At 46.3% G+C, this 25,128-nt stretch overlaps 1 protein-coding gene across 4 annotated transcripts in view; it reads right to left on the minus strand.

The window, feature by feature from the left end:
- Positions 1 to 25,128, minus strand: part of nav3 (neuron navigator 3) — a 161,052-nt gene that overhangs the window by 8,943 nt on the left and 126,981 nt on the right. The window contains exons 14-34 of one of the 4 annotated variants that reach the window (XM_029462522.1): positions 24,143 to 24,452; positions 22,759 to 23,482; positions 21,166 to 21,591; positions 19,854 to 19,895; positions 17,875 to 18,032; positions 16,959 to 17,153; positions 16,572 to 16,624; positions 15,784 to 15,807; positions 13,394 to 13,417; positions 13,163 to 13,240; positions 10,611 to 10,694; positions 9,783 to 9,894; positions 9,234 to 9,358; positions 7,965 to 7,988; positions 7,394 to 7,560; positions 6,697 to 6,783; positions 5,821 to 5,974; positions 2,443 to 2,629; positions 762 to 859; positions 594 to 689; positions 128 to 296 (exon numbers count right to left, since the gene is read on the minus strand). In XM_029462522.1, coding sequence (XP_029318382.1) covers positions 128 to 296; positions 594 to 689; positions 762 to 859; positions 2,443 to 2,629; positions 5,821 to 5,974; positions 6,697 to 6,783; positions 7,394 to 7,560; positions 7,965 to 7,988; positions 9,234 to 9,358; positions 9,783 to 9,894; positions 10,611 to 10,694; positions 13,163 to 13,240; positions 13,394 to 13,417; positions 15,784 to 15,807; positions 16,572 to 16,624; positions 16,959 to 17,153; positions 17,875 to 18,032; positions 19,854 to 19,895; positions 21,166 to 21,591; positions 22,759 to 23,482; positions 24,143 to 24,452 — 3,337 coding nt within the window. The remainder of the gene's footprint in view (positions 1 to 127; positions 297 to 593; positions 690 to 761; positions 860 to 2,442; positions 2,630 to 5,820; positions 5,975 to 6,696; positions 6,784 to 7,393; positions 7,561 to 7,964; positions 7,989 to 9,233; positions 9,359 to 9,782; positions 9,895 to 10,610; positions 10,695 to 13,162; positions 13,241 to 13,393; positions 13,418 to 15,783; positions 15,808 to 16,571; positions 16,625 to 16,958; positions 17,154 to 17,874; positions 18,033 to 19,853; positions 19,896 to 21,165; positions 21,592 to 22,758; positions 23,483 to 24,142; positions 24,453 to 25,128) is intronic. The other 3 variants (XM_029462525.1, XM_029462523.1, XM_029462524.1) reach the window with 3 other exon arrangements.

Consider the following 25,128-nt stretch of genomic DNA (forward strand, 5'->3'; position numbering starts at 1 on the left):
TAATGTAGTTATATTTTATATAGGCCTGTTAAATGCTGTTCAAGTTCATATTCTTTCTCTTCTCCAAAACACTTTCCTTGAGGATCCAAAGCAGTAATCCTGAAATAGAAACTCTTTGTTTCCGCACCTTTGAGGTTGACCTTGATGACGTTGTTGTCGCCCACCAGGTATCCGCAGGGCAGCAGCTCAGGCACTTCAGAAGCGTGGGAGCGAACCACCTCGCCCATCCTGTAGCACACGATGCTGTCTGAGCTGAGACCCAGGCTGCTCAGGGGGTCCACCCGAAACACATACTCCTGCAGGGAGGGAGGGGTAAAGAACTGCACTATCGATCATGTTTAAATATAGGCCGTCGTTCTCGTTGCCCAAGATATCTTCACATTGACAGCGCAGCTCGCTGTCTGTGAATGTTACGCAACACGTCAGACACACATTGGATGGATTCCATGTTAAAGTAACTCCCTACAAACGCTACACACAAACTAGCTGCTGATGGTGTGAACAGAAACAGAGAAGCGTTGTGGTTTCATCTTCAACATTTTACTGGTCCTTCGACAACATGACAGGAGCATCCTCTGCATTCAGTCGTTTACCTTGAAGAGGCGTCGGATGACCCCATCCAGGACGTCCCACTTGGTTTTCCCACTCACTCCTATCGACCCAATCAGGTACGCGTGGCTTTGTGTCACCTGAAGATCAAAACAACAGCAGTTAGAACAAAGAAGCTGCAGGAGAAGAGAAACACTGTGGACTCCTCTGACCTTGGTGGTGTACGGCCCGCTGCTGATGGTCACCACGATTCGCACACTCCGGCCCTCTTTGCGTAGATTTCCCTCGTAGCTGTCGTCGAGCAGAATATCTGAAAACAGAACTTACTGTTAGGAAACACAAACTACCTCAAAGTGTCTGAGCCTTGATTCATTATAAACAAACTGCCTGCTGGCAGATGAGACTGAAATGGACAAACAGGCTCCAAGGTAAAAGATAGCTAATGGGTTTCTTTCACGTGATAATTACTTTTACATTTAATCAGAGTTTTCATACAGAGAGTTTTCCAGTGAGTGCACAGAATGGCAATGTGAGAAATTAAATAGAGTACAATCTAATGGAGAGATGGAATCATTTCGAAGGAGAGTTTATTTGAGAGGAAGGAGACTGTGAGAGCAGCTGGACAAAGAGAAGAGCTGTGTGTCTTCTAACCTGACAATGTGTGTAAAGAAGGAAACGACACTAACTTCACCTTACAGACACAATCAGACACTCAACACACTTTATATCTGAGACATGTTCCACCTCCTGCAGCTAAAGAGAAAGAGTTAAAGACACTGAACTCTGTTTCTGCTCCTCTCTTTTATCTAACATGGAACATCTGGAGCCTCAGCTTGTTGCATTTCAGTTTCAAACTTCAAACATTCTCATATTTGATCAGAAGCCTTTGTTACTTTGAAAGCAGTTTTGTCTTCTGTATACCTGGCTGTGCTAAGTTAACATCTTTGATTTAAACCTGCAGTAACAGATGTTTTAAATACATGACACCCATCCAATAGAGAGGGAGCTAAATATTAATTTATGCGGAGTCATGGTCCATTATTCACTTTCACTATCATGTGATCCGTTGTTAATGTAAAACACTACTGATGACAGCAGCTTTAACTACAAGGGACCACAGAGTGCAAAACGGCAGTAAACACAGTACACGCCAACTCTTCCCCTCTGTGCAAGTTTGACTTATTATTTAGTTTCCTGACACCTTTGCCAACATCACACCAGAACAACTGCCTAACACTGTAAACTCTTCTTTCTGCTTTCCCAGACTCCATTTTGGAGAGGGAATGAGGTGCTTTGTATTCGGCCGGCTCCCTTTAGCTGCGGCTCTGTGTTGGGGTGATAACGGCCCATTGGCCGACTCGTCTTCCCTCGCGTCACCGCTCCAGGCTCATCCCTCCATCTATTAATGAGGCCCGAGTCCTCGGAGACAGCTGCGCCTTCTCTGTTAATTACAGGACAAGTGAGAGGGACAAAACTCTTTCACTTGTCCACTGGAGCAGGTCTGGAGAGGTTTCAGTATGTCCGTGTGTGTGTGTGTGTGTGTGTGTGTGTGTGTGTGTGTAGCCTTCGCAGTAGAGAGAGCAGCTATTTCATCATGTCATGCGGCTCCTCCGGATCATTTCTCTCTACAAACACAATTCTCTCACATTAATTGAAGCACGTGTGTAGAGAGCTAATCCACAGAACCTTCAGCTGCTGCAGAGCGAGACGTGAGTCCTGCGGCTTAACTAGACGTAAGAATATGGCCCTGACAAAGCCATACGAGGAGCTTTAATTCTTAATAGCTGTGAATACACTTGCCAACAGTTTAGAAAGAAAAAAAGAACAAGTTGTCTAAAAACTAAAAACTATTCTGGGGGTTTCTGCTGATTCATTTAGTTTCTCGGCTCTCACCTGACATGATGGTGTCCGTGATGTTGAGGTTGTTGAGCGACAGCCCCAAGGACTGACGCGAGGAGGACGAGGACGTGCTGGAGGTTTCGGATGGCGGCCGGGCCGTCTTGAGGGGCGTGGCCGTAGGCGTGGCGTTACCGCTGGACTTCAGACGGTCGTTCTCTGCTTTCAGCGTCTCGATCTCGTTCTGTTCATAAAGAATGAGAATCAGTTCTAATCAGTTCTAATCATTCAAACACTATTATTATTATTACACGTCAGAATGAGTTATGTGAGTTACTTCTCTGCTGTGAGAAGCTGCTAGATCTTCAAGGCTTTGTGCTGAAGACTGAGCCTCAGATAAGAAGTCTACATGTTCTGCAGGTGTGAGAGTACACACACACGCATGCACGCACGTTCTGTGAAAAATGAAACAATATCACAAACTAAAAATGTAATAGCCAACGTGCACGAGTCTTAGATATATAGATATAGTATAAGAGGTTCTGTGCGTGCGTTGTGAATGCAGTGTTAACATGTTGGACGGACAGACAGAAGTTCTGTGTGTCTGTGCAGAGGCAGTTGATAGTTTATGTGGGTTCAGAAGACATCAGAAGAGATTCTTACAGTATCTGCTGTCCACAGCTGTGTTTTCATCTGCAGTCTGTGAATGCAGCAGGACTGATGTTGATACATCTGCAGCCTGTGAATGCAGCAGGACTGATGTTGATACATCTGCAGCCTGTGAATGCAGCAGGACTGATGTTGATACATCTGCAGTCTGTGAACGCAGCAGGATTGATGTTGATACATCTGCAGTCTGTGAATGCAGCAGGATTGATGTTGATACATCTGCAGTCTGTGAACGCAGCAGGACTGATGTTGATACATCTGCAGCCTGTGAATGCAGCAGGACTGATGTTGATACATATGCAGTCTGTGAATGCAGCAGGACTGATGTTGATACATCTGCAGTCTGTGAATGCAGCAGGATTGATGTTGATACATCTACAGTCTGTGAACGCAGCAGGACTGATGTTGATACATATGCAGTCTGTGAATGCAGCAGGACGATGTTGATACATCTGCAGCCTGTGAATGCAGCCGGACGATGTTGATACATCTGCAGTCTGTGAATGCAGCAGGACTGATGTTGATACATCTGCAGTCTGTGAATGCAGCAGGACGATGTTGATACATATGCAGTCTGTGAACGCAGCAGGACTGATGTTGATACATATGCAGTCTGTGAACGCAGCAGGACTGATGTTGATACATCTGCAGTCTGTGAACGCAGCAGGACTGATGTTGATACATCTGCAGCCTGTGAATGCAGCAGGACTGATGTTGATACATCTGCAGTCTGTGAACGCAGCAGGATTGATGTTGATACATCTGCAGTCTGTGAATGCAGCAGGATTGATGTTGATACATCTGCAGTCTGTGAACGCAGCAGGACTGATGTTGATACATCTGCAGCCTGTGAATGCAGCAGGACTGATGTTGATACATCTGCAGTCTGTGAATGCAGCAGGACTGATGTTGATACATCTACAGTCTGTGAACGCAGCAGGACTGATGTTGATACATATGCAGTCTGTGAATGCAGCAGGACGATGTTGATACATCTGCAGCCTGTGAATGCAGCCGGACGATGTTGATACATCTGCAGTCTGTGAATGCAGCAGGACTGATGTTGATACATCTGCAGTCTGTGAATGCAGCAGGACGATGTTGATACATATGCAGTCTGTGAACGCAGCAGGACTGATGTTGATACATATGCAGTCTGTGAACGCAGCAGGACTGATGTTGATACATCTGCAGTCTGTGAACGCAGCAGGACTGATGTTGATACATCTGCAGCCTGTGAATGCAGCAGGACTGATGTTGATACATCTGCAGTCTGTGAATGCAGCAGGATTGATGTTGATACATCTGCAGTCTGTGAATGCAGCAGGACTGATGTTGATACATCTGCAGTCTGTGAACGCAGCAGAATTGATGTTGATACATCTGCAGTCTGTGAATGCAGCAGGACTGATGTTGATACATCTGCAGTCTGTGAACGCAGCAGAATTGATGTTGATACATCTGCAGTCTGTGAATGCAGCAGGACTGATGTTGATACATCTGCAGTCTGTGAACGCAGCAGAATTGATGTTGATACATCTGCAGTCTGTGAACGCAGCAGGACTGATGTTGATACATCTGCAGTCTGTGAATGCAGCAGGATTGATGTTGATACATCTGCAGTCTGTGAACGCAGCAGGATTGATGTTGATACATCTGCAGTCTGTGAACGCAGCAGGATTGATGTTGATACATCTGCAGTCTGTGAATGCAGCAGGATTGATGTTGATACATCTGCAGTCTGTGAATGCAGCAGGATTGATGTTGATACATCTGCAGTCTGTGAATGCAGCAGGACTGATGTTGATACATCTGCAGTCTGTGAATGCAGCAGGATTGATGTTGATACATCTGCAGTCTGTGAATGCAGCAGGATTGATGTTGATACATCTGCAGTCTGTGAATGCAGCAGGATTGATGTTGATACATCTGCAGTCTGTGAATGCAGCAGGACTGATGTTGATACATCTGCAGTCTGTGAATGCAGCAGAATTGATGTTGATACATCTGCAGTCTGTGAATGCAGCAGGATTGATGTTGATACATCTGCAGTCTGTGAATGCAGCAGGACTGATGTTGATACATCTGCAGCCTGTGAATGCAGCAGGACTGATGTTGATACATCTGCAGTCTGTGAATGCAGCAGGATTGATGTTGATACATCTGCAGTCTGTGAGAAGTGCTGAGTCAGTTCTCTGTGTTTACACAGCATCACCAGACAAACCTCTGCAGCGTGCTGTTCTCCAGCTCTGTTTGTTCTTAATGTTTTAACCACATTAATTACTAAACTATGTGAACATGGTTAGGTGAGATACATTAGAGTTATTCATATAATCATATAAACAGTTTCAGTAAGTCAAGTTCTTTATTTTTGATTCCCATTGTTGCTATAGTAACTACCTGCTGGTCTTTGCGCACAGATGTATTCAATGTCGTGGCACATTAACTGTGACTGGATGTTTCAGAGCTGCGTCACATGATCCACAACAGAAGGTGTGCATGGAGACGCACGCGGTCCGTGCGCCTGTGACCGACCACGCCTGGAATTTATTATTCCAATTTTAACTGACGGTGCACAATATTAAACTGAGGGTGTAATGCATCGCAACCTTGTTGTCCTTCATGTTTGGCAACAGAAGTACATTTGATATTTAGATTTGAGTTCTTCACCACAAAGATCTCCTGACACCGCTCAGCGTGCTGCTCCAGTTTGACCTTTGCAAACAGAACCAGAGGCCCACAGGTCGGTCAGCGGCGTCATCTCACCTGCATGCGGTTCATGGCCTCTCGGATCTGGTCCAGGTGGTGGGCGGAGCTCAGCGCTTCTAGGCGGATGTCTGTCAACTTGAGCTCCTTCTCTCTCAGCTCATTCTTCAGCAGGAGGATGGTTTCTGCTTCGGCTTCGGTGCATTCGCACAACCTGCAACCAGGATTACACACAGGGAGGAGGGGGGGGTCACCTCGAGGGTTATACCACACACACACACACACACACACACACACACACAATGTAGTGAAGGAATACACACTTCGGAAGCAGGAGTCAGTGGTGAGAACCTCACAGGCAGAGACAACACAGAGGTGAACAAGGAAGTGGGACATCAGGGACAGCGTGTCCACCCCCACAATGCTGCCGTTTACTTGAGAGATTTGTGATTGGCGTCAATAAAAGTCGCAGTTATATTAAACACTCTCTTGGTGCTGTAAGATCTTCATCATCATGACTCAGTTATTTGCATAAGAAACAGGCAGAGTTTATACAATAACTAGAGTTAGATGCTATGTTGCTGAGTCAAGAACACAACAAGTCGCTCACAGTCTGAAATGTAATAAGTGACACGATCACATGCACTGCCCTGATAAACCCCAACACAGCACGGAAGGTGTGCACGGCAGGTGTGCACGGCAGGTGTGCTCAGTACTTGCATGCCACATGTCGTCCCTTTAGCAGTGACATCGAGACAATTTGTCCTGTGAGTTTTCCCACTTTGTTCCTGCCTACAGCTACGGCTCATGAGCCGGACCCTTCAGAGGTCCTGCTTCAGTTCGTCATCTCTTCATCTCCGACATGCCAAATAAATCACATCAACACACCCCACTGCACACACACTCCCTGGGAGCATGCCACACACTGCCTATTACCGAGATCTGTGCCTGTAGACCACATGACCGTTTAGCTTTTTCTTTGACGTCCAAATGGGGGAGGAGTTGCTTTCACACACGCACTTACTAAAGCAGGAGACACGTTAAAGAAAAGGATGAAAAGAGAAGTCGGAAAAGAGGTAAAAGAAAGGAAGGTGAAACAAAAAAATAATAGTGAAAATAATTTTAATTTAAGGCCTTTACACACGTGACAAATAAACAACGTTAACATGCAAAATAATAATATAATAAAATATAATAATACATAATAAAACTAAATACAAATGAAGAAAACTAAATAATCGCATCAACATACCGACAGCGATGCAAATTTGCAAGAATTGCGAAAAGTTTCCAGAAGCAGCATGTGCACCGTGCAGTGCAGTCTGTACTGACAGACTACACAGTCCGTCATTCCATCAGTCATTCCATCAGTCATTCCGTCAGTCAGTCAGTCAGTCAGTCTGTCTGTCTGTCTGTCTGTCTGTCTGTCTGTCTGTCTGTCTGTCTGTCTGTCTGTCTGGCCTCAGATATATGAAGGTTTTGAGTTCCTCTGGTGAGATGTGTCAGAGTTTATGACGAGGGCCTTTATGAAGGACTTGGATCTTGTGCCTTTGCGATGATATATGCAGGTGTGTAGGAGAGGAGAGAATGACCTGTATGTGTGTGTGTTGGAGGATCAGTAATAATAACTCACTCTGTGGTGGAGGGCGAGGAGTGCAGCGTGGCGATGCTGCCTTGCCTGTATTCGTGCTGCAGTTTGGGCGAGGACGGCAGCGAGTCGGGCATCTCCTCCATCTCGTCGTGGGCCGACTGGGATTTACTTTTCTTCTTGCTGAACGCCTGCTTGAAGGAGCTGCGCAGCTGCAAGACAGAAACACAAATATACAGACGTCAATATCCAAACCCACCGACCTCTACGATCACATGTCAGTTCTGGACGTTCTGGTGATATCACATCCTGCCAGACCAGGAAGTCACTTAGATATAAAGGAAGCAAGCCGTAAGTAGAGATGGGATGAGAGAGGGGGGGACCAGGCTTTTTAATGACCCTAAAATTAGGGCTGAACAGGCAATCAAAATGAACAAGGGAGGAAAAGGAGGAGGGAGGGTTGCCGAATCCATGCCAACGTTTCCAAGAAAGGGAAAGAAGAGGTTGCTCTGAGAGAGGAAAAAGGAGGAATGAAAAAGGAATCAAAGAGAGGAGAGGAGGGGGGGGGGGGGGATAACCACAGCACACATACAGAAGACACTCTGGAGCCACTGACCTGAGCCGGGATGGAGTCAGCCACCTGAAGATGCAGAACACACTCAGCATTAAGCCACGCAGACACACACTCTGCTCGCTGCTGTTAGTATTTACTCTTTCTTCTGAGCAGTACAGTTATTGCTGCTGCGAGGATGATGATTACATTCAGAGCATCATAATCATCTTTTTATCCTCTCGGCCATGTTTATCTCCAGATTTCTGACTCCCTGAAACATGAGTTTTAATGGGGGAGGGGGCTGGGCTGTCACTCACAGTGGTGAACGTTCAGGCAGGTAGCATTTCATTTCAAGGGCAGGCGTGTTGCACTGCAGCAGAGAGAACACTGGCTCTGCGCTCTGACTGAGACAGAACTTCTCATATGTCAGCTGTCTGACTCAGGGGGCTGCAGCAAATAACCGCTCTGCAGCCAGACACTGAGCTGCTATTGTGGAGTGAAGAGGGGGGGGCTTTAATGTTGTGGATGTGCATTTCTAGATAATTCGGCTCTTTTGCCTTGCTTTGTGGTATTTGTGGGAAATACAGTATGTTTACTGCAAAAAGCAAACGTTGGAGGCTGGGGGGCTGCAGCCCTACAGCAGGTGCAACATCTTGGACTCTTTAGCAACATGAGCCACCGAAGAGAAACAGTCTGTGCTCTCGAAACAGAGAGAAGATAAAGTGAACTTTGTGGAAGACTTGAGTCTTTCTCAAAACCTCCAACCTGAAGTCCAGTTTGTAAGTGAGGCTTTAAGAGATGTAACCGTCTCTGACCTTCAGGCAGCTGATGCCGTGGTGAACAGTATCCGTGACGTTAGTGGCCACTTGGCTTCTCTCCAAACTAATCTGCCTGCTGTTGACGCTGTATATGAAACATGCGCCTCAAACAATAACTGCAGGTGGTTGACTCTCTGCTGCTCGACCCCTCGCCACCTGAAGGTACCTGAGCCTACGATGGCAGACTGTGATGCTGATGAAACACAATTTTAGGATTTTGCAGAATCAACACAGGCTCTGCCTCCAACCTGAGAAGTGTCCTCACAAGAAACACAATTATTCCCCAGCGGACTCACAGCAGCGTGAACCCAACAGTCAGGAGGAAGCAAAGTGTTTAGAAACACGACTTTAGATCGGGAGTTTTATTAAATCAGAGTCGTACACACACGTGGTCACCCTGAGCTGGTGAGCTATGAGCAGATATAATCAGAATATTCAATGTATTCTAGGAAAGGTTCAGTTTTATAAAATGAGGCGAGTTGTGATGAATGTTTTCATCAGTTTCTCCACATACCCAGCTCTTCTTCTTCTTCTTCTTGTCTTCGGCGTCCTTGCCCAGACTGCCCATGCTGGAGTGACTGGCTGCACTGTTGATACTGGACATGCTCTCTGACGAGTGTTGCCGTCTGATCCGCAGGTCTGGAAACAACAGACACAGAAGATTATTTTCTTTACACTTACAGTCCTGAACATTTCAAAAGGTGTTGAGTACAGAAGCACAGCGCAGTGACAGTGCAGACAAAGACACGCTGTTTTGATTGCAACCCCTGTGTTTTACATTCCCTGTGACTCCTTCACAATAAAAGCGGCAGAAGGAAAGTGTTAGTTTAGCATGAGCACTGAATGCAGGTGTGATACAGCTGAAGGGAGTGAGCAGTAAAACATGAGGCTGATATCAATCAGATACAGTTAGCCGAGTTTCATAACTGACCTACAGCACAAACACTTTGAGTATCAGGGGTTCAATTCCCCGTGGGGCCAATCAGGCTGTACAATGCATACACTCATAGAACACTAAGGTCTCCTCAAAACATCGTGACCTCCCCGCTGCTTTCTTCTTTACCTTTGTGCAGGTGGTCAGGGCCGTTGAGCGCCACCTGGATGGCGGTCTGGGCGTCAGTGTTCTGGGTCTTCAGCGTCTCTATTGTCTCCCTCAGCTCAACCAACTCCGTCTCCTGGAGAGAGACACAAAGGATGACGCACCAAGAAATGTTCTTTGTTTGGCTAAATGTGTGAAGCCTCATCACTGGAAACAAGCTCCTGAATGTGGCATTGGCATGTCTTTAATGAGGAGACATTAAAGACATTAATGAAGACAGGAGGCTCGCGGTGGACTTGCACCACCTGCTTAGAATAAAACAATCTGTGTTGAACCAACACAATAGACAGAAGGAGTCTCCTGTTCTGCCCGGAGACCCACTGAGGGCTGCAGATATGTTTTCCACTTTAATTAAAAGGTAGGACGGCCTTGTAGATCCCAGTCTGTTTTAATTTAAAGAGGATTAAAAAGCTGTGTGTGTGTGTGTGTGTGTGTGTTTGAACAGAGGGAAGCATTGATCATTTGTGGCAGGGACATATCTTTGAGCATATTGCTTCCGCTCAGAAAGTGACCGATGAGCAGATCAACCTCGGCACTTTTACTTCCCTGTAAGTCCTTTGGTTAAGGTTAGGAGTTAAGTGAGAGAAAATATTCTACTAAATATACAAAAACTTTAACATGAAAACCCTTTGATGAAATTAAACCTTTCACACGGATGAACTGAAGGTGTCGCACGCAGCCGACCTCTACATTCTGATGTTCTGCTGTTTCTAATCGTTTCTCCGCCCTGTAATCTCTTCGCCATGGAGTTCACATCACGTTTGTCTCACATTCAGGACTAAGCTCTGGTACCTTTTGTTCAGCAGTCATGGTGAGGCTCTGCAGGCGGCAGGTCATGTTACTCAGGCTCTTCTCGAAGGCCGCCACCAGGTGAGCCTGCAGACACACGGAGACACGCACAATGAGAAAACTCACAATGAACAGTACAATACACAATTAACTATGCATGAATCAGTATCCATGATGTTTTGAATGAAGAAAGTCCTCGCTTGAAGAAAAAGCCTTTACAGAGAAATGTTAAGTTGGTGACTTCAGCTGTTAAAGGAGTTTTCAGTGGAGCTGAAGACGACGGAGGAGCTGAGATGTTCTGAAGGTCTGACTGTGGCCTGATGGAGACGTTCTGGTACAAAGACCTCCTGCTGGGACATCAAGCTATAAATAAAACACGGACTTCTTCACCTTCAGTCGCAGGTTTTAAGTTCACACACAGCTCAGAACGGTTTATCTGAGTTAGTTGGGAGCGTTTTATAAAACTTCAGTTGTTTCTTATTTCTGTCACAAATTTGAGCATTTTCCCCAAAACATATTCTGGAACTTCAGCCCTGAGAGGAAGGTGTGTATCACAGATCACTGCCCTCCCCTGACTCCATCTGTCACCTGAAGACGCAGAAGTGACGCGCTTAAGGACGGGAAATGTTTCGCCGCGTCACGCCATCTGCTCTGCTGAACCTGAGGTGTGTGTGTTGATGTGTCATATGTTTGTTTGTGTCTGAATGACTGGTGACGCCTTTTGTTCATGCTTATTTGTCCTTGTGCAAATCTGAGTCTGTAAAATGTGTGTGTACTGCCAGCTCATCCTGCCTATCTTTAGCCAGAGACCCAGGGACACCTGTCAGGCCTGGTGTCCCACAAAGACGTGGGCAACATGCCCAGGCAGATCAGACAATCTCGGCTCAACACACACACACACACACACACACACACACACACACACACACACACACACACACACACACACACCCTGCGCTGCCTCTTCCACTCTGTGTCTCTGGCTGAATGAGTAAAGGTCTTCACCTTTAGAAATGCCAACTGTTCCTCCTCATCTCTTTCCAAACCCACCTGTGAGCTCTAACCCCCCCAGCCCACGTGTCCGCCCTGAAGGAGGCGCTGATCAGACTCTACCGTGCCCCGTGGATGAACCATCTGTCCTGCTCCTGGCCCGGCTCCCCGCGGACACGCTGAACCCCCCGTTATTCTGAGTGCCCTGACCCTGGGGGAGAGGCTGACGGCTGACGGGGACGATTCTTTGGTGTTCGTGCTGCCGGACAATACATCGACATCTAAAGGGGGTCTTAGATATCGGTGGAGAGTCACGACTAGAGGGGCGTCAGCCAGCACACACACTAATGGAGGGACATCCTTCGACAGGATGTTGGTTTTACTAATTCTGCTCCATTCTGATTAAATAATACCAGAAAACAACCATGCAGTTAATTAAAACGCGTCTGTGGATTAATCCAACATGACAAGCAGCAGACATGTTTTCAATCTGAGTCCTTGTCAGCATACATGACCGAGGGTGTAGACGCACAAATATTTTATATCCACATTCATTTCCTGCACAAAAATCTCTGGTGAGATTAAAGTCATCATGAGTCGACATGAGACTGAACTAAAGTACACATCTTCATGGTTAAACTTCAAGGATTGTTTTCCTGTGCAGGTTGGAAACCACAAGATAAAGTCACACATGCATTAAGTCACAACCACATTGAAATGACCCTTTAGTGCACACCTCATAATATATGCATTAAGGATAAATGGAAGCAAGATGTCCTCAAAATATGACTTTAAAAACAAGGTCTGCACGTGCACGTTCCCTTTTCAGTATACTGGTTAATTATTCCACTGACACTATTCTGCTCGATGCAACGTTAAGCTTCAGGTGAGATGTAAGCAAGTTCACATGACCAACACCAACAGGAGTTCTCTGACTGTACATCACGCTCTCATAAAGTCCCCTCTTCCACTCCTCAAGTTTCCCGTCACTTTCAGCTGCGCACAACTTTGTGATCAAAGTGTCCGACCGAAGCGAAGACCCTGCTTCCATGCTTGATCAGGCTCTTGGCATTGAGGGGCGGGGGGCTGAGCAGACGCAGGAGTTTGTCAATCTATCTGCATCTGAGCACGAAGCCAGCTCCGTCGGGGGGTTTGAGGGTCTCTCTGTATCTCGCCCACGCATGACGCACTTGAGTCTAGATTCACTTATCCTCCTCTCCCTGCTCTCGTTCTGCGCCCCTCCGTCTCCATTTGATTCTTCCTGCTTGGTTGAATTTGAGAGGCTCCTGTTCTCAGTGAAATCGCACGCTGAGACAGAAGCAAAGAGACAATCCTCTCTGTACCGTAGATACACAAACATACACAAGAAAATATCCCACAGAAGCACAAACACCAACACAAATCTAACAGTACAAGCGCAGTGGCTTCACACTCAGAGGAAAGGAATTAGTGGGCGTCTAAAAGATTTATATTCCTTCCAGCGCTTCCCATAAAAGCTTTGTGACAGCAGGTTATCATGCAAATGGGTGGGCTGCTTTGACGTCTTCTGAAGAAAACAGACTCACATTAGCAGACAGCTGAGACGTCAGGGTCGCCACCTTCTCCTGAGAGGTGTCCAGCTCCCGACGCAGCTTTCTGATTTGCTGTTTGGGGGTAAAAGAGAAGCGGTTTAGTTTACACTCCTGAAAAACACTAAATAAATAAGACGTTAAACTTGCAGCTCTGTTGATAACTTTGATGTAAACTGTGTAGAAAGACAGTGGGGGGAAGTGTGGACACAAAGTGTGGGGGATTACCGTGGAGTTCTGGACTGTTTGGCCCTTGATTGAAAAGAGAAGAGTACAAATTAACACTATGATAAGATGTGAGGCGGCTGCAGAGACACAGCTCATCACAGGTGTGTATTCCTCACCGAGTCAAACAGCATCTGCAAATACCTGACCTAGTTTCTCACACAACAAGCTGCCAGATGTGTCAGTCATGACTTTCACACCCAAGATCTCCACGCTGACTTCCAAAACTCAATATCACATTTACTTTGGATAAATGTTATGTTTTTTTGTTTTTTTTACATAATCCAAAATGACAAATTTCCATCTGGTTTCCAACTAATTTCATTGAGGTTTGATTTATCAAATCCTTTTTCTTATATTTCTCATCCTCGTTGCTAAAACTGCTGAGTTAATATAACTAATAACAAATGTCTCAAGTCAAGGACGAAAAATTCAGAGTCATGAGTAGAATGATGTCATCGTCATCAATGAGAGGAAGCAGAAGCAGAATGTGTCAGTAGGACTGTCAGTGTGTACTTCCTGTCTTCACATGCTAACCTCCACACAGTGAAACAAACAGCGCGGTGGATTTGTTTTTACTGTTTGATCCAAACTTGTAGTTAAAGTTCTAATAAACAAGTTAAGCATGAATCTGGAGGATTTCCACTTTCCGTCTTGTAATTAATATAATTACTGAACATAATACATATCCTCCATTTATATCATATTTATGTACAAATTTATCTGAGCATAAATCAGTTTGTGCTTTGAGGGACAGACTCTGCATGAAGACGCAGTGAACAGAGACACACCTGAAGACACACAGACACAAGCAGCAGTCACCTGAAGACACACAGACACACCTGAAGACACACAGACACACCTGAAGACACACAGACACACCTGCAGACACACAGACACACCTGAAGACACACAGACACACCTGAAGACACACAGACACACCTGCATACACACAGACACACCTGAAGACACACAGACACACCTGAAGACACACAGACACAAGCAGCAGTCACCTGAAGACACACAGACACACCTGAAGACACACAGACACACCTGAAGACACACAGACACACCTGCAGACACACAGACACACCTGAAGACACACAGACACACCTGAAGACACACAGACACACCTGCATACACACAGACACACCTGAAGACACACAGACACACCTGAAGACACACCTGAAGACACACCTGAAGACACACCTGAAGACACACCTGAAGACACACAGACACACCTGAAGACACACATATATACCTGAAGACACACAGACACACCTGAAGACACACAGACACACCTGAAGACACACCTGAAGACACACCTGAAGACACACAGACACAAGCAGCAGTCACCTGAAGACACACAGACACACCTGAAGACACACAGACACACCTGAAGACACACAGACACACCTGAAGACACACAGACACAAGCAGCAGTCACCTGAAGACACACAGACACACCTGAAGACACACAGACACACCTGAAGACACACATATATACCTGAAGACACACAGACACACCTGAAGACACACAGACACACCTGACGACACACAGACACACCTGAAGACACACAGACACACCTGAAGACACACAGACACAGACCTGAAGACCACCTGAGACACGACACACCTGAAGACACACAGACACACCTGAAGACACACAGACACACCTGAAGACACACCTAGACACACCTGAAGACACACTAAGACACACCTGAAGACACACAGACACACCTGAAGACACACCTGAAGACACACCTGAAGACACACCTGAAGACACACAGACACACCTGAAGACACACAGACACAAGCAGCAGTCCCCTGAAGACACACAGACACACCTGAAGACACACATACACACCTGAAGACACACAGACACACCTGAATACACACAGACAAACCTGACGACACACAGACACACCTGAAGACACACAGACACACCTGAAGACACACAGACACAAGCAGCAGTCACCTGAAGACACACAGACACAAGCAGCAGTCACCTGAAGACACACAGACACAAGCAGCAGTCACCTGAAGACACACAGACACAAACAGCAGTCACCTGAGGACACACAGACACAAACAGCAGTCACCTGAAGACACACAGACACACCTGAAGACACAGAGACACACCTGAAGACACACAGACACTCCTGAAAACACACATACACAAGCAGCAGTCACCTGAAGGGCAGCAGAAACCCACAAACCAGTCAGGTCATTCAAACTAAATGAGATGAACCGCTCATGCAGCGATCTTTCATGTGCTTATGAGCAAGGCACCTGCAGCTACACTGAAGACTTGAAGCTGTAAATGTTTTAAGTGGATGTGAAGCAGGAAGGAGACGCAGACATGCAGACAGACAGAATGTCCTCGTCCTTACCTCTGAGTGGGCTTTCTCCTCCGTCTGTAACAAAGCAGCATGTTCAACAAAACAGAAAGAAGTTAGTCTGTGTTTAAACAAGCTTCTTTTAAAAATGAATGACAACATACAGCATGAGAAGCACTTTGATGTCAATGCTAGAACACTTTTAAACCAAACTTTAGATGCAGCTTAAAACAGCAGGAAACATCTCCATCATTCATTCTGTTCCTCTGGAGACAGGTGGAGGTGGATGCTAATAGATTCTTCCCCCTGAAACAAATCTGCTTCCTCACTGACTTCAGCTCTAAAATCAATGTTTAAAAGTCTCGCTGCCCCACCCCCGATGATCAACATGATCAGCGGTTCGAGGGGTTATTAGGATAGTTATAATAATTAGTAATATTTACATATTTAGCAGACACAAAGCAACATTTGCGTTCATTTGGATGGTTTGTGGCCACCTAGTGAATAACAGTCCAATCATTACTTTCCTTTCAGCTGTTCGGGCTCCATTAAAACTTGTGTCGTTTAATAACGAATACATTTCCCTGACTTTGAATATTTGTCTTTTTAGCCGCTAAATGTTCCGTTATGTTCGGCAGCTGTTTGGGGCTCTGCAGGTAGAGAACATTACCCAACAGCTGTCTGCTGTCTGGAACTAAACTGACGAGACTCAACCGAAACAACGAGCAGAAAGAGGCTAAAACAGATGAGTGGAACTGTTGGATTGAAATCGTCGCGATGTACAGCACCTGAGCGACGCTAACTCTGAAGGCTTTAGGAAGAGAAGCTGGCCGACTACTTACCGCAGAGTACAGAGAAGACGTGCTGGAGACCAGAGACAGTGAGGAGCCATGGACTGGAAGCACACATGGAGAGTAATGAGTCAGTGTTCAACACACTTCAATGTGAGCAAACAACATTCTACCTTTTCTGTCTGACCATGAGTGAGTTCTGAAGTCATTGTAATATCTTTCCTATTTATTCACTTAGGTATCTCACTCAGAGGATGTGAACAGTTAGAAGAAGGTGATCACAGCCTCTTATCACCCACGTGAAGATCAGGACAGAGGCAGCCATCACTCAGAGTACGAGCAACACACGGCGAGAACTCATTACATCTGCTGTTAAAGATTGGACTTTAGTGACACTTCACACGGCCTCTCACAGTTCATGTAAAGAGCGCGTCCTACCTTCGTCAGTGCTGTCCCTGAAGGAGCCGGAGCGGCTGATGGCCCGGGGCCGGTCCTCCAGGGAGGTCACGCTGCCACCGAGCGGGTGACCCTCTCCGTACAGGTCGAAGGAGTCCTGGGCAGGGATGCTGTTGGAGCGGCTCATGCTGCTGCTGCCTTGGGGCAGGTTGTACTGGCTGATGTTAGTGGGGCTCACTGAGGAGAAAACACAGTCAGTGTTGGTAACTTACATTACATTACACGTGAAACGCATCAGAGACCAGTTATTCATGCAGGAAAGTAAACAACAAAAACAGCTGGATATCTTTCTAGACTTTCAGATATTTCTAATCACTGCATGACATTTTATTAATTTAATCAAAGTGTCATACAGCAAGTTTCCAAGACAATGTGTTCCTCCTGCTTCACATAAAATATTCTCACAGACTTTACGGAATATTAATTATATTTAAATAAAGAGCTTTACATGGTTAAAACTATTTAAAGGAGAAAAAAAGAAAACAGATTATTCCTTATGAATTATCATGACATCAGAGATAATGATGAGCTACACTGATGCTTATATAGTCAATATTATCAACATATTAATATTCCAAGCAGAGTTTTAAATGATGGAAAACATTTAAAACACAAAGTTCTCTTGTTGAACAAACGGACTGATGCACGTGTCACAGAGAAGTGTGTGGGCTGCAGACGTGCACACTTTACATGCCTTTTATTGGTTTCTTTATGCCTGTGGGATTTGATCCTCTGAGACTAACGTGTATCAGAGATCCTCCGGCTGATTGGTTTTTACCATTCGGTTTATATATATGTTTATATTAACAGGTAAAATCACTGAGCAGATACAAAGCCTGGATATTCTCTGTGTGTGGACAGATGTGGAGCAGTTCAGAGTGGATTCTTATAGACTTACGCAGGTTGGAGTAGTGGTATCTTCCAGTGGTGGTGCAGGAGGCTCCAGGAGGAGACAGGGGGGACTGGCTGCCTGTGTCCTGAAGCCCCCCTGTTGAATGAGACCTCAACCACTCCTTCCCTTCCTCATGGGACGTCTGCCGGGAGGACGGAGGGTACCTAAAGACACACAGACACAGTGAGCTCGAGGCAGACGGAACCAGAATTGGAAGTTCAAGGAGTGAAGTTCTGTGGCGATGAAATGAGTGCATCGCTACATAATACAAGGATGTGAGAAGAAAACATGCAGCCACACACACTAATGCTGACATGCACACACACACACGCACACGCACACGCACACACACACACACACACACACACACACACACACACACACACACTGATGATCACATGCACCAACACATACAGACACACACACACTGCTTGGGCTCAAAGCCGCCACTGACACTGCCGTTCGTCTCTTCCCCCCCCAGCTCCAAAGGGGCTCAGCAGCAGAAGGCCTCCTTATCGCAGGCATGACAATCGGCCATATTTAATCCTCTGAGGATCATAATTGAGTTTGCACTCATCCCTTTTCAGCGCTGATTTCCTTCCAACACCCCATTACTACGCTTTTCACATCTGACCCCTCTATCGTCCCCCACGCCTGCGCTTCGTATTCTCCCAAGCGGGGATTGGGTGTCTTAAGAGTGTGTTGATTTGTGTGACACAGCAGCATTCGTCGCTCACTGCTGTTGAAATGGAAGAGACTGAAACATCCAAGGGTCAGAGCTCGACTCAGAATACTTTATGTTAAAAGCAGGCCGACAAGTTTTATAGGACTAAATGGGGCGAGTACTCGTGTCCGCTGGTAGGAAACACAAAGATCAGAAGAAAAGGCTGCCTGGTTTAAGATGTGAACACACTGCAGTCTGTAGTGAACAGCACATCCAACAGTAAAGTGTAGCATGAGATGCTTAAGGCCCCAAAACAGCATCAGCACCAAATGCCATGGAAATGAAAAGAATGAAGGCAGCATGCCCCGCCCCGCCCCGCTGCAGCTGAGGAACAGGCTGGAGAGCTCGTTCCCTGAAGAGCTTGTGCTACTGTGATGAATGGGTTATGGTATTTCTGTCTCAGTCTCTTTAGTCCCAGCTAAAATCAAAGTATCCATTCTACTCCCCCCCCCCCCCCCGGCTCACAGAGCAAACGTTATCATGAGCCTGAGGACATTTTAGGAGCTGAGGAAGAACTGCTCCGTCATGGCGGCTGTGTTTGCCGCATTTCGAAACAACGAGAATCGGACGAGGATGCACACACGGAAGCAGACGCACAAACAAATACATTCCTGCCTGATCATCAGAGTTCTCCTCACTTAAAGAGTTCTAATGTGATCTGTGGCACAGCATCTGATCCTGACACATTCAATGATTGTGGTGACTGGAGGTAAAACAACAAACTAAAACGTGTCGCTTCAACGTATTTCTGGGTACGTATGGAGAATGTTTTTAGTATTTCTTTTAACTGTGGTCCTGCAGTGTGAATGCTGCATGAGATAATCACAAGGTGCTCATCTTCAGATCTGTGGCACTGGTTCCCAACTTCCCCCTGCAGCACCTCTGCATCCACATGTTTAGTTCAACCATGTATCCGTTACTTTAAACTAACTATCAACTGTTTATCCATCATGCTTCATTTATCCATCACTTTCAGACGTTTCAACTTCTCTGCTTGTTCGCTAACTAGTTATAACTCGGTGCTATAGCTCACTAATCATGAGGGTATTCTATATTTTAAGCTACATTTCTTTTTCACCACAGATCGTCAAACTGTTGCAGGACTACACTTTGGGTGAGTCAGGTTGGGAATCACTGCAACAGATGGTGCGCACACACACACACACACACACACATGCAAAGTTCACTTTATGTTCATGCAGATGTAAAGTGATGTGATATAAAGAAGGAGAGTTGAGAATGGGCTGCAGATGTTTTGTACCTCAGTCCCTTTTTGGGAAGCGTGTTTCTGTCAAGAGGCATGCTGTTAAAACACAGAGGACGAGTGAATTAGATGAACCAGAACATTTGGTTTTGTGATACATGAGAAAAAGACTTTGGTCACATTTTACAAACTGCACTTTTGACACAAAGACGAACACGATGGAGAAAACAAAGATCTGTAATGCACACAGCAGAGACAACAAGTATAACACACAGGATCATTTAAATACTAATCAATTGTTTCATTTTCTGAGAAATACATTTAAAGTAGTAAGAAAACTAAACGTGTTCCCTGTTTATTCTACAGTCTGATGTAGTGCATGCACAGTATGTGGACAAAACAATGGAAACACCCTGAAAAGGCTTCTCATGGGATTAAGCGTATGAAATGATCGGAATTTATTGAGTCAAATTTTCGAGCATGGCTTTGGACCCACAACTAAAAATGAAATGCCTTTAATGATGATCCCAGAAACACTCAGGCTGTGTCCCAAATCCCTCACTCGCCCTTTTGTAGTGCTGTCCGAATGTAGAGTGAGAATTATTACAAACAGTGGACTCAGAGTATCCCACAATGCATCGGGAAAAGTAATGAACAACCGATGGTCGCTAACCAAGCACTTTATACCATCACGCACTGAAGGAAAAACCAGACGGACAAGAGGAGAGAGCGATGGAGACAAATCCATGAGCTGTGGCTCGAAATGAATATGTTTAATGTGAGCACTTTGTATTGATCCATTTCTGTTCTTCCCCTTCACAATAAAAGCCCGAGACATCCCACTGCATCAAGGTTTTCCTGGGGGAACTACAATTCTCTCAGAGCATTCGCTAAGAGGCAACTCAACACCATAGCTTACAATATTTATTTACTGTATTTATGATGGATGGTCCACCAGCCGACGTTGGTCCGGCACCTTTTAATTGTGCGGAATCAATGACTGTAATTAACGGCACGGAGAAAAAGATCCAAGTACTGTCCGAAAGTGTTTTTTCATTTTGCCGATGAGCTCACAACATCGTACAGAGAACCCGATAGTGAGGAGGGAGGGGAGGATGAGAGGAGGATTTCGGACACAGCCTCAGATCGGTGTCTGGTGTTTTAAAACGAGTAGAAAACGTGTTCGACTCTGGAAATAATGATAAAACCAAAACCATGCCAGAAAAAGAAACTGCTTGATGGGTGAAGTTGTTCTGGTTCTTCTTGTTCTACTTAAGTTACTCAGGCTTCCTCTGCACTGTGTGTCTGTATCTGTTCTCAGATGAAACAATGAATACGATTTAACCAAATCGTATTCCCTGTTACTCACCCCTCAGACAGGGTGGACTTGACACTGCCGGTGCGTGTGACCTTGGGCCCGTGGTGGCCCAGCGGCAGATCAATGGACTCAGAGCTGGTGTGCAGACTGGTCATGCTTTGGCAGCTCAGTGTGTCCTTGCTGCCAGCTGATGAGCTACAGGCAGGCCAGGGCCGAGCGTTGGAGGGCAGGGAGAGGCCAGAGGCCGGGCTGGAGGCCGGGGAGTCAGTGCACAGGTCTGGGGTTTTACCGTACAGCGGGCTGCTGCCACCGCTCAAGCCGCCAGCGCTGCCCAGGCTCCCCGTGCCAGAGGAGGGCGAGTCCAGACTGGCCTGCCTCGCCAGCGTGCCGTGGGGGCTGCCCAGTATTGAGGGGCACTTGCCAGAGTCGGGTGTGCCCGGAGAGCTGGCCTTGCTGCTGGCTTTGGTGCCAAACAATCTGGGGGTAGAGAGGTGGGTGCAGTCATTCAGAAAGGCTCAAAGGAAAAGTGATGAGCATCTGCAAGATCCACACTGGAAAATGAAAAACTTTGGTACTTTGAGAAACTGGATTACATTGAGGTTATCTAACTTTAATTGAATATGAAGTTGTATTACAACATTGGTCACACGCATCAAGAAACTCAAGGATCAGTGCAGTAGAGTGAAAAACATCCCCACATCTTCATTGTAAACTGCAGAGAAAATACTGAGCACAGTTCCCAACACATTTATCCCTCGCAGCAAAGTCCACCTCATTTCAGTGGCAAACTCTCACTAACTTACATCGACACATCTGCTTTCACAGCTTTGCTCGTTTCAACCCTGTGACTTTAAAGAACCTAATCTGTTGCCACTCAACTCTGTCGGCCTCGCACATATGCTCAGACAGTCTGCTTCTCACATTACGCCTGCCCCAGTCTGTCATCACAATCACATAAATATATATAGGTGACGCTCTCGTGAGGGGAAAAGAAGAAGCTCGAAGACATGCAGATAAAACGGGTGGGCTTGACAGATCGGATGGGACGGATGTTTGGACACGCTTGCAGAACGCATGCTTTTAATGAGCCAGGGTCTGCTGTGCAGAGGAACTCCTGTCTGCTGTCTGTTCGGATCAAGACTGCTAAGCTGGATTCGCCTGACCTGAATGAGAAGCCGTCACTCCTTCATCTTCGGGGTGAAGATATGTTTCATCTGCAGTAGCTTCTCACCAACACCAGGGACAATCTATGTACTGGCATCACTAGGCAGTGCAGCCGAGTAAACTCTGTCTCTCAATCTGTCTATGAAGGCGCTGAAATAGGATTTATTAAGTCTTAAATTCATTTGGCGCATTCAAACATATCAACATTTGCTAGAGATGACAGATAATTATTTTTAGCCACGATGAGGCTTCACCGCTAGAGATGACGTCTTCATAATCTCTGTTCCAGGACTGGCAGGGAATCTAAGTAAGACCTGAACTTATATTGCAGCTAAAGGCATGCTTGCTGTGCTGAAAAGAACATCCCTGGTTGCTAATAATCAAGGGACTGAAAGCATGTGATGAAATGCTTGATTCATGTAGAAACACACGAGGGACAAAGACAGAACAGAACCTGGAGGGATGTGTTGTGTGTCTGACCTGCGGAAAGTAGGAGAAGCAATATCGGGATACTTGGAGCCCGGCTGCCTGAGGCCTGATTGGCCTGTGGAAGTGGAGGTGGGGCTGGACTTGGGGGAGGTGGACAGTCCTGCTGTGGCGTCCTGGTCCGACACCCCCACTTTCTCTTTGTCCGTCTGGTTGACGGTGATGGGACTGGCGCGGTCTGAGCTCACTTTTCCGTCTCTGCGTTTGGCACCCGCTTGCGTCGCTGCTCCTCCAGCTGACTTTCCACTGACGTTTGAGTCGATGCTGCTGGAACTGGAGCGATGCCCGCGTCCTGCTGCCCCCCCACTGGAGGATTTGGCAGGTCTGGGTAGAGAGCGGTACTGCAGGGTCACTTTGGAGCCGCTGCAGCTGAGTACAATGCCGTCATCCTCGGGCTGAGAGCCATCCAGGCTGGTCTTACGCACACCGCCGATGCCTGTTCCTTTGCCGAGGGCAGCTGAGGATTTTGGCGCCTTGCCCAGTGTGGCTGAGCCGCTGGCGAGCGTTGCACCACTGGAGGTGATTAGGGTTCCACTGGGACCCGGGATCTTCTTGTATCCAAAAGAAGCAGTGGTGGGTGGGCGTCCGATGCCAGAGGGAGGTTTCTTACCTTCATCTCCACTACTCTTCCCAGCATCTGAGGGTGAGCGCTGGATGGCAGCTGAACTCTTGGAAGGCGCCTTGCCCTTCTCCGACGCTTTAGCATCATCAGTTTTGCCTATCAAATTGAATAAAGACTTGTTACCACAAATACAAAAACATTACAGATTCATGGCCCATCACCTGTGGTGCCACAGTGCAGGACACATTAGTACACATTTAGGCCAACGAAGAAGCCTGTTCATCACAGCTCATCTGCAACAAAGCTGCTAAACCTGCAGAACGGACCGAAGATTTCAGAGCAGCTGCAGCAGTGAAACAATCATCAAACAGTATTTAGGCAGAGGCAACAAATCCAACTTATAACAAAACATGTTCTTCAAAATCAATATTAATTCTTTTCACAGAAGTCGTTTGACAAGACACAGGAGGAGACGTACAGGTTTAGTTGGTAGGTTTCAGTTTCACACTTGTTAATGGAATATAATAACTTTAAAGAATATTTGTATCTATAGAAAAACAAGCTCAAAGGCATCACAAGTTATTATTATAATTATAGTTAAAGCTGTAGATGTTTGTGCATAAGGACATACAGTGGATTCATGTATCATGGCTGAACATCGTGTCTCATTAATGTCCTACATGGTGTAATGTTGTATTTATTAAGGGTCTCACACAATGGAAAACACGTCTCCTGTGATGCTACCTTGTGGCCTCATTACCGTGCATCATCATAACATATATGGATATCTACATTCACAGTAGAAGCTGCTCCTACCTGGGGTTTTGTGTGCAGCAGAGCTACCCTTGGTCCTGGGTGGTGTGATGCCCACCTGGGCCGTCATGCCCCTCCTCCACGAGCCCGTCTGGGACATCTGGGCCAGCGCAGCGGCCTTCTGACCGGCTTCTTCGTACTGGCCCTGCGCCTGAGAGGAAGAGGAGGACGAGGAAGGCTTCCAGCGGGAAGAGCCGCTGCTGGGGTCCATGCTGGCTTCCAGCTCCTCCTCCACCTTCTTCAGGTCCTCGGCTCCGGCCCAGCTGCTGCTCACCTCCTGCTCTGCATGCTTGGACCGGCTTTCTTTCTGAGACTGGGGGGGGGCACACAAAGATGTTTCAGTATAATAATGAAACTGTGTCTAAAATCTGTAATGTGAGGTTGTGAGGTTGAATGCAGCACTGGGGGAGTTGAAATAAATATAGCACCTGCTCACCACTACTGTACCTGCTCCTCTTTCAATTCTTTTTTAAATTTATTTCAGGGAAATGTGCCACTCTTCACGTGGATGTACAATCAGCGGTTGAAGAGATAAATTCCTCAGTGTGTGATATATTGAGAGAGAACTTCCTCGTTCTCTTTGCTCGTATTGCAAACAGCCAAAATGGCATCCCAGAATACGAGAGCAGAGGATGTTATTTACAATGTTTGTGCCGATATTTATTTGAGCCAAAGTATACGACTGAAGAAATGAGGCGGAGAGAGGCTGCGTCAGCCGTGCAAGAGAATATGGCAGGGACTGTAGGTGTCAGTAACTCGCAGTGCATCCTGGTACATGTAGGCACTTTCTCTGTTCTCACAGCACACACTGAGGGCTTTGTCACTACCATCAATATCGAATAAACATCCACATAAAAGGTGGCAATGTTTCCCTTCAAGAAAATGGTCAACAATAATAAAGTTTTGGATATTTGTAGTTAATAGACTGAAACTTAAACCGCCTGTCTGATGAAACGTGTTTTAAACACATTCAGCAACCACCGAGATAT

The sequence above is a fragment of the Cottoperca gobio genome, chromosome 23 (genome assembly GCF_900634415.1).
Source record: "Cottoperca gobio chromosome 23, fCotGob3.1, whole genome shotgun sequence".
Classification (NCBI taxonomy): domain Eukaryota; kingdom Metazoa; phylum Chordata; class Actinopteri; order Perciformes; family Bovichtidae; genus Cottoperca; species Cottoperca gobio.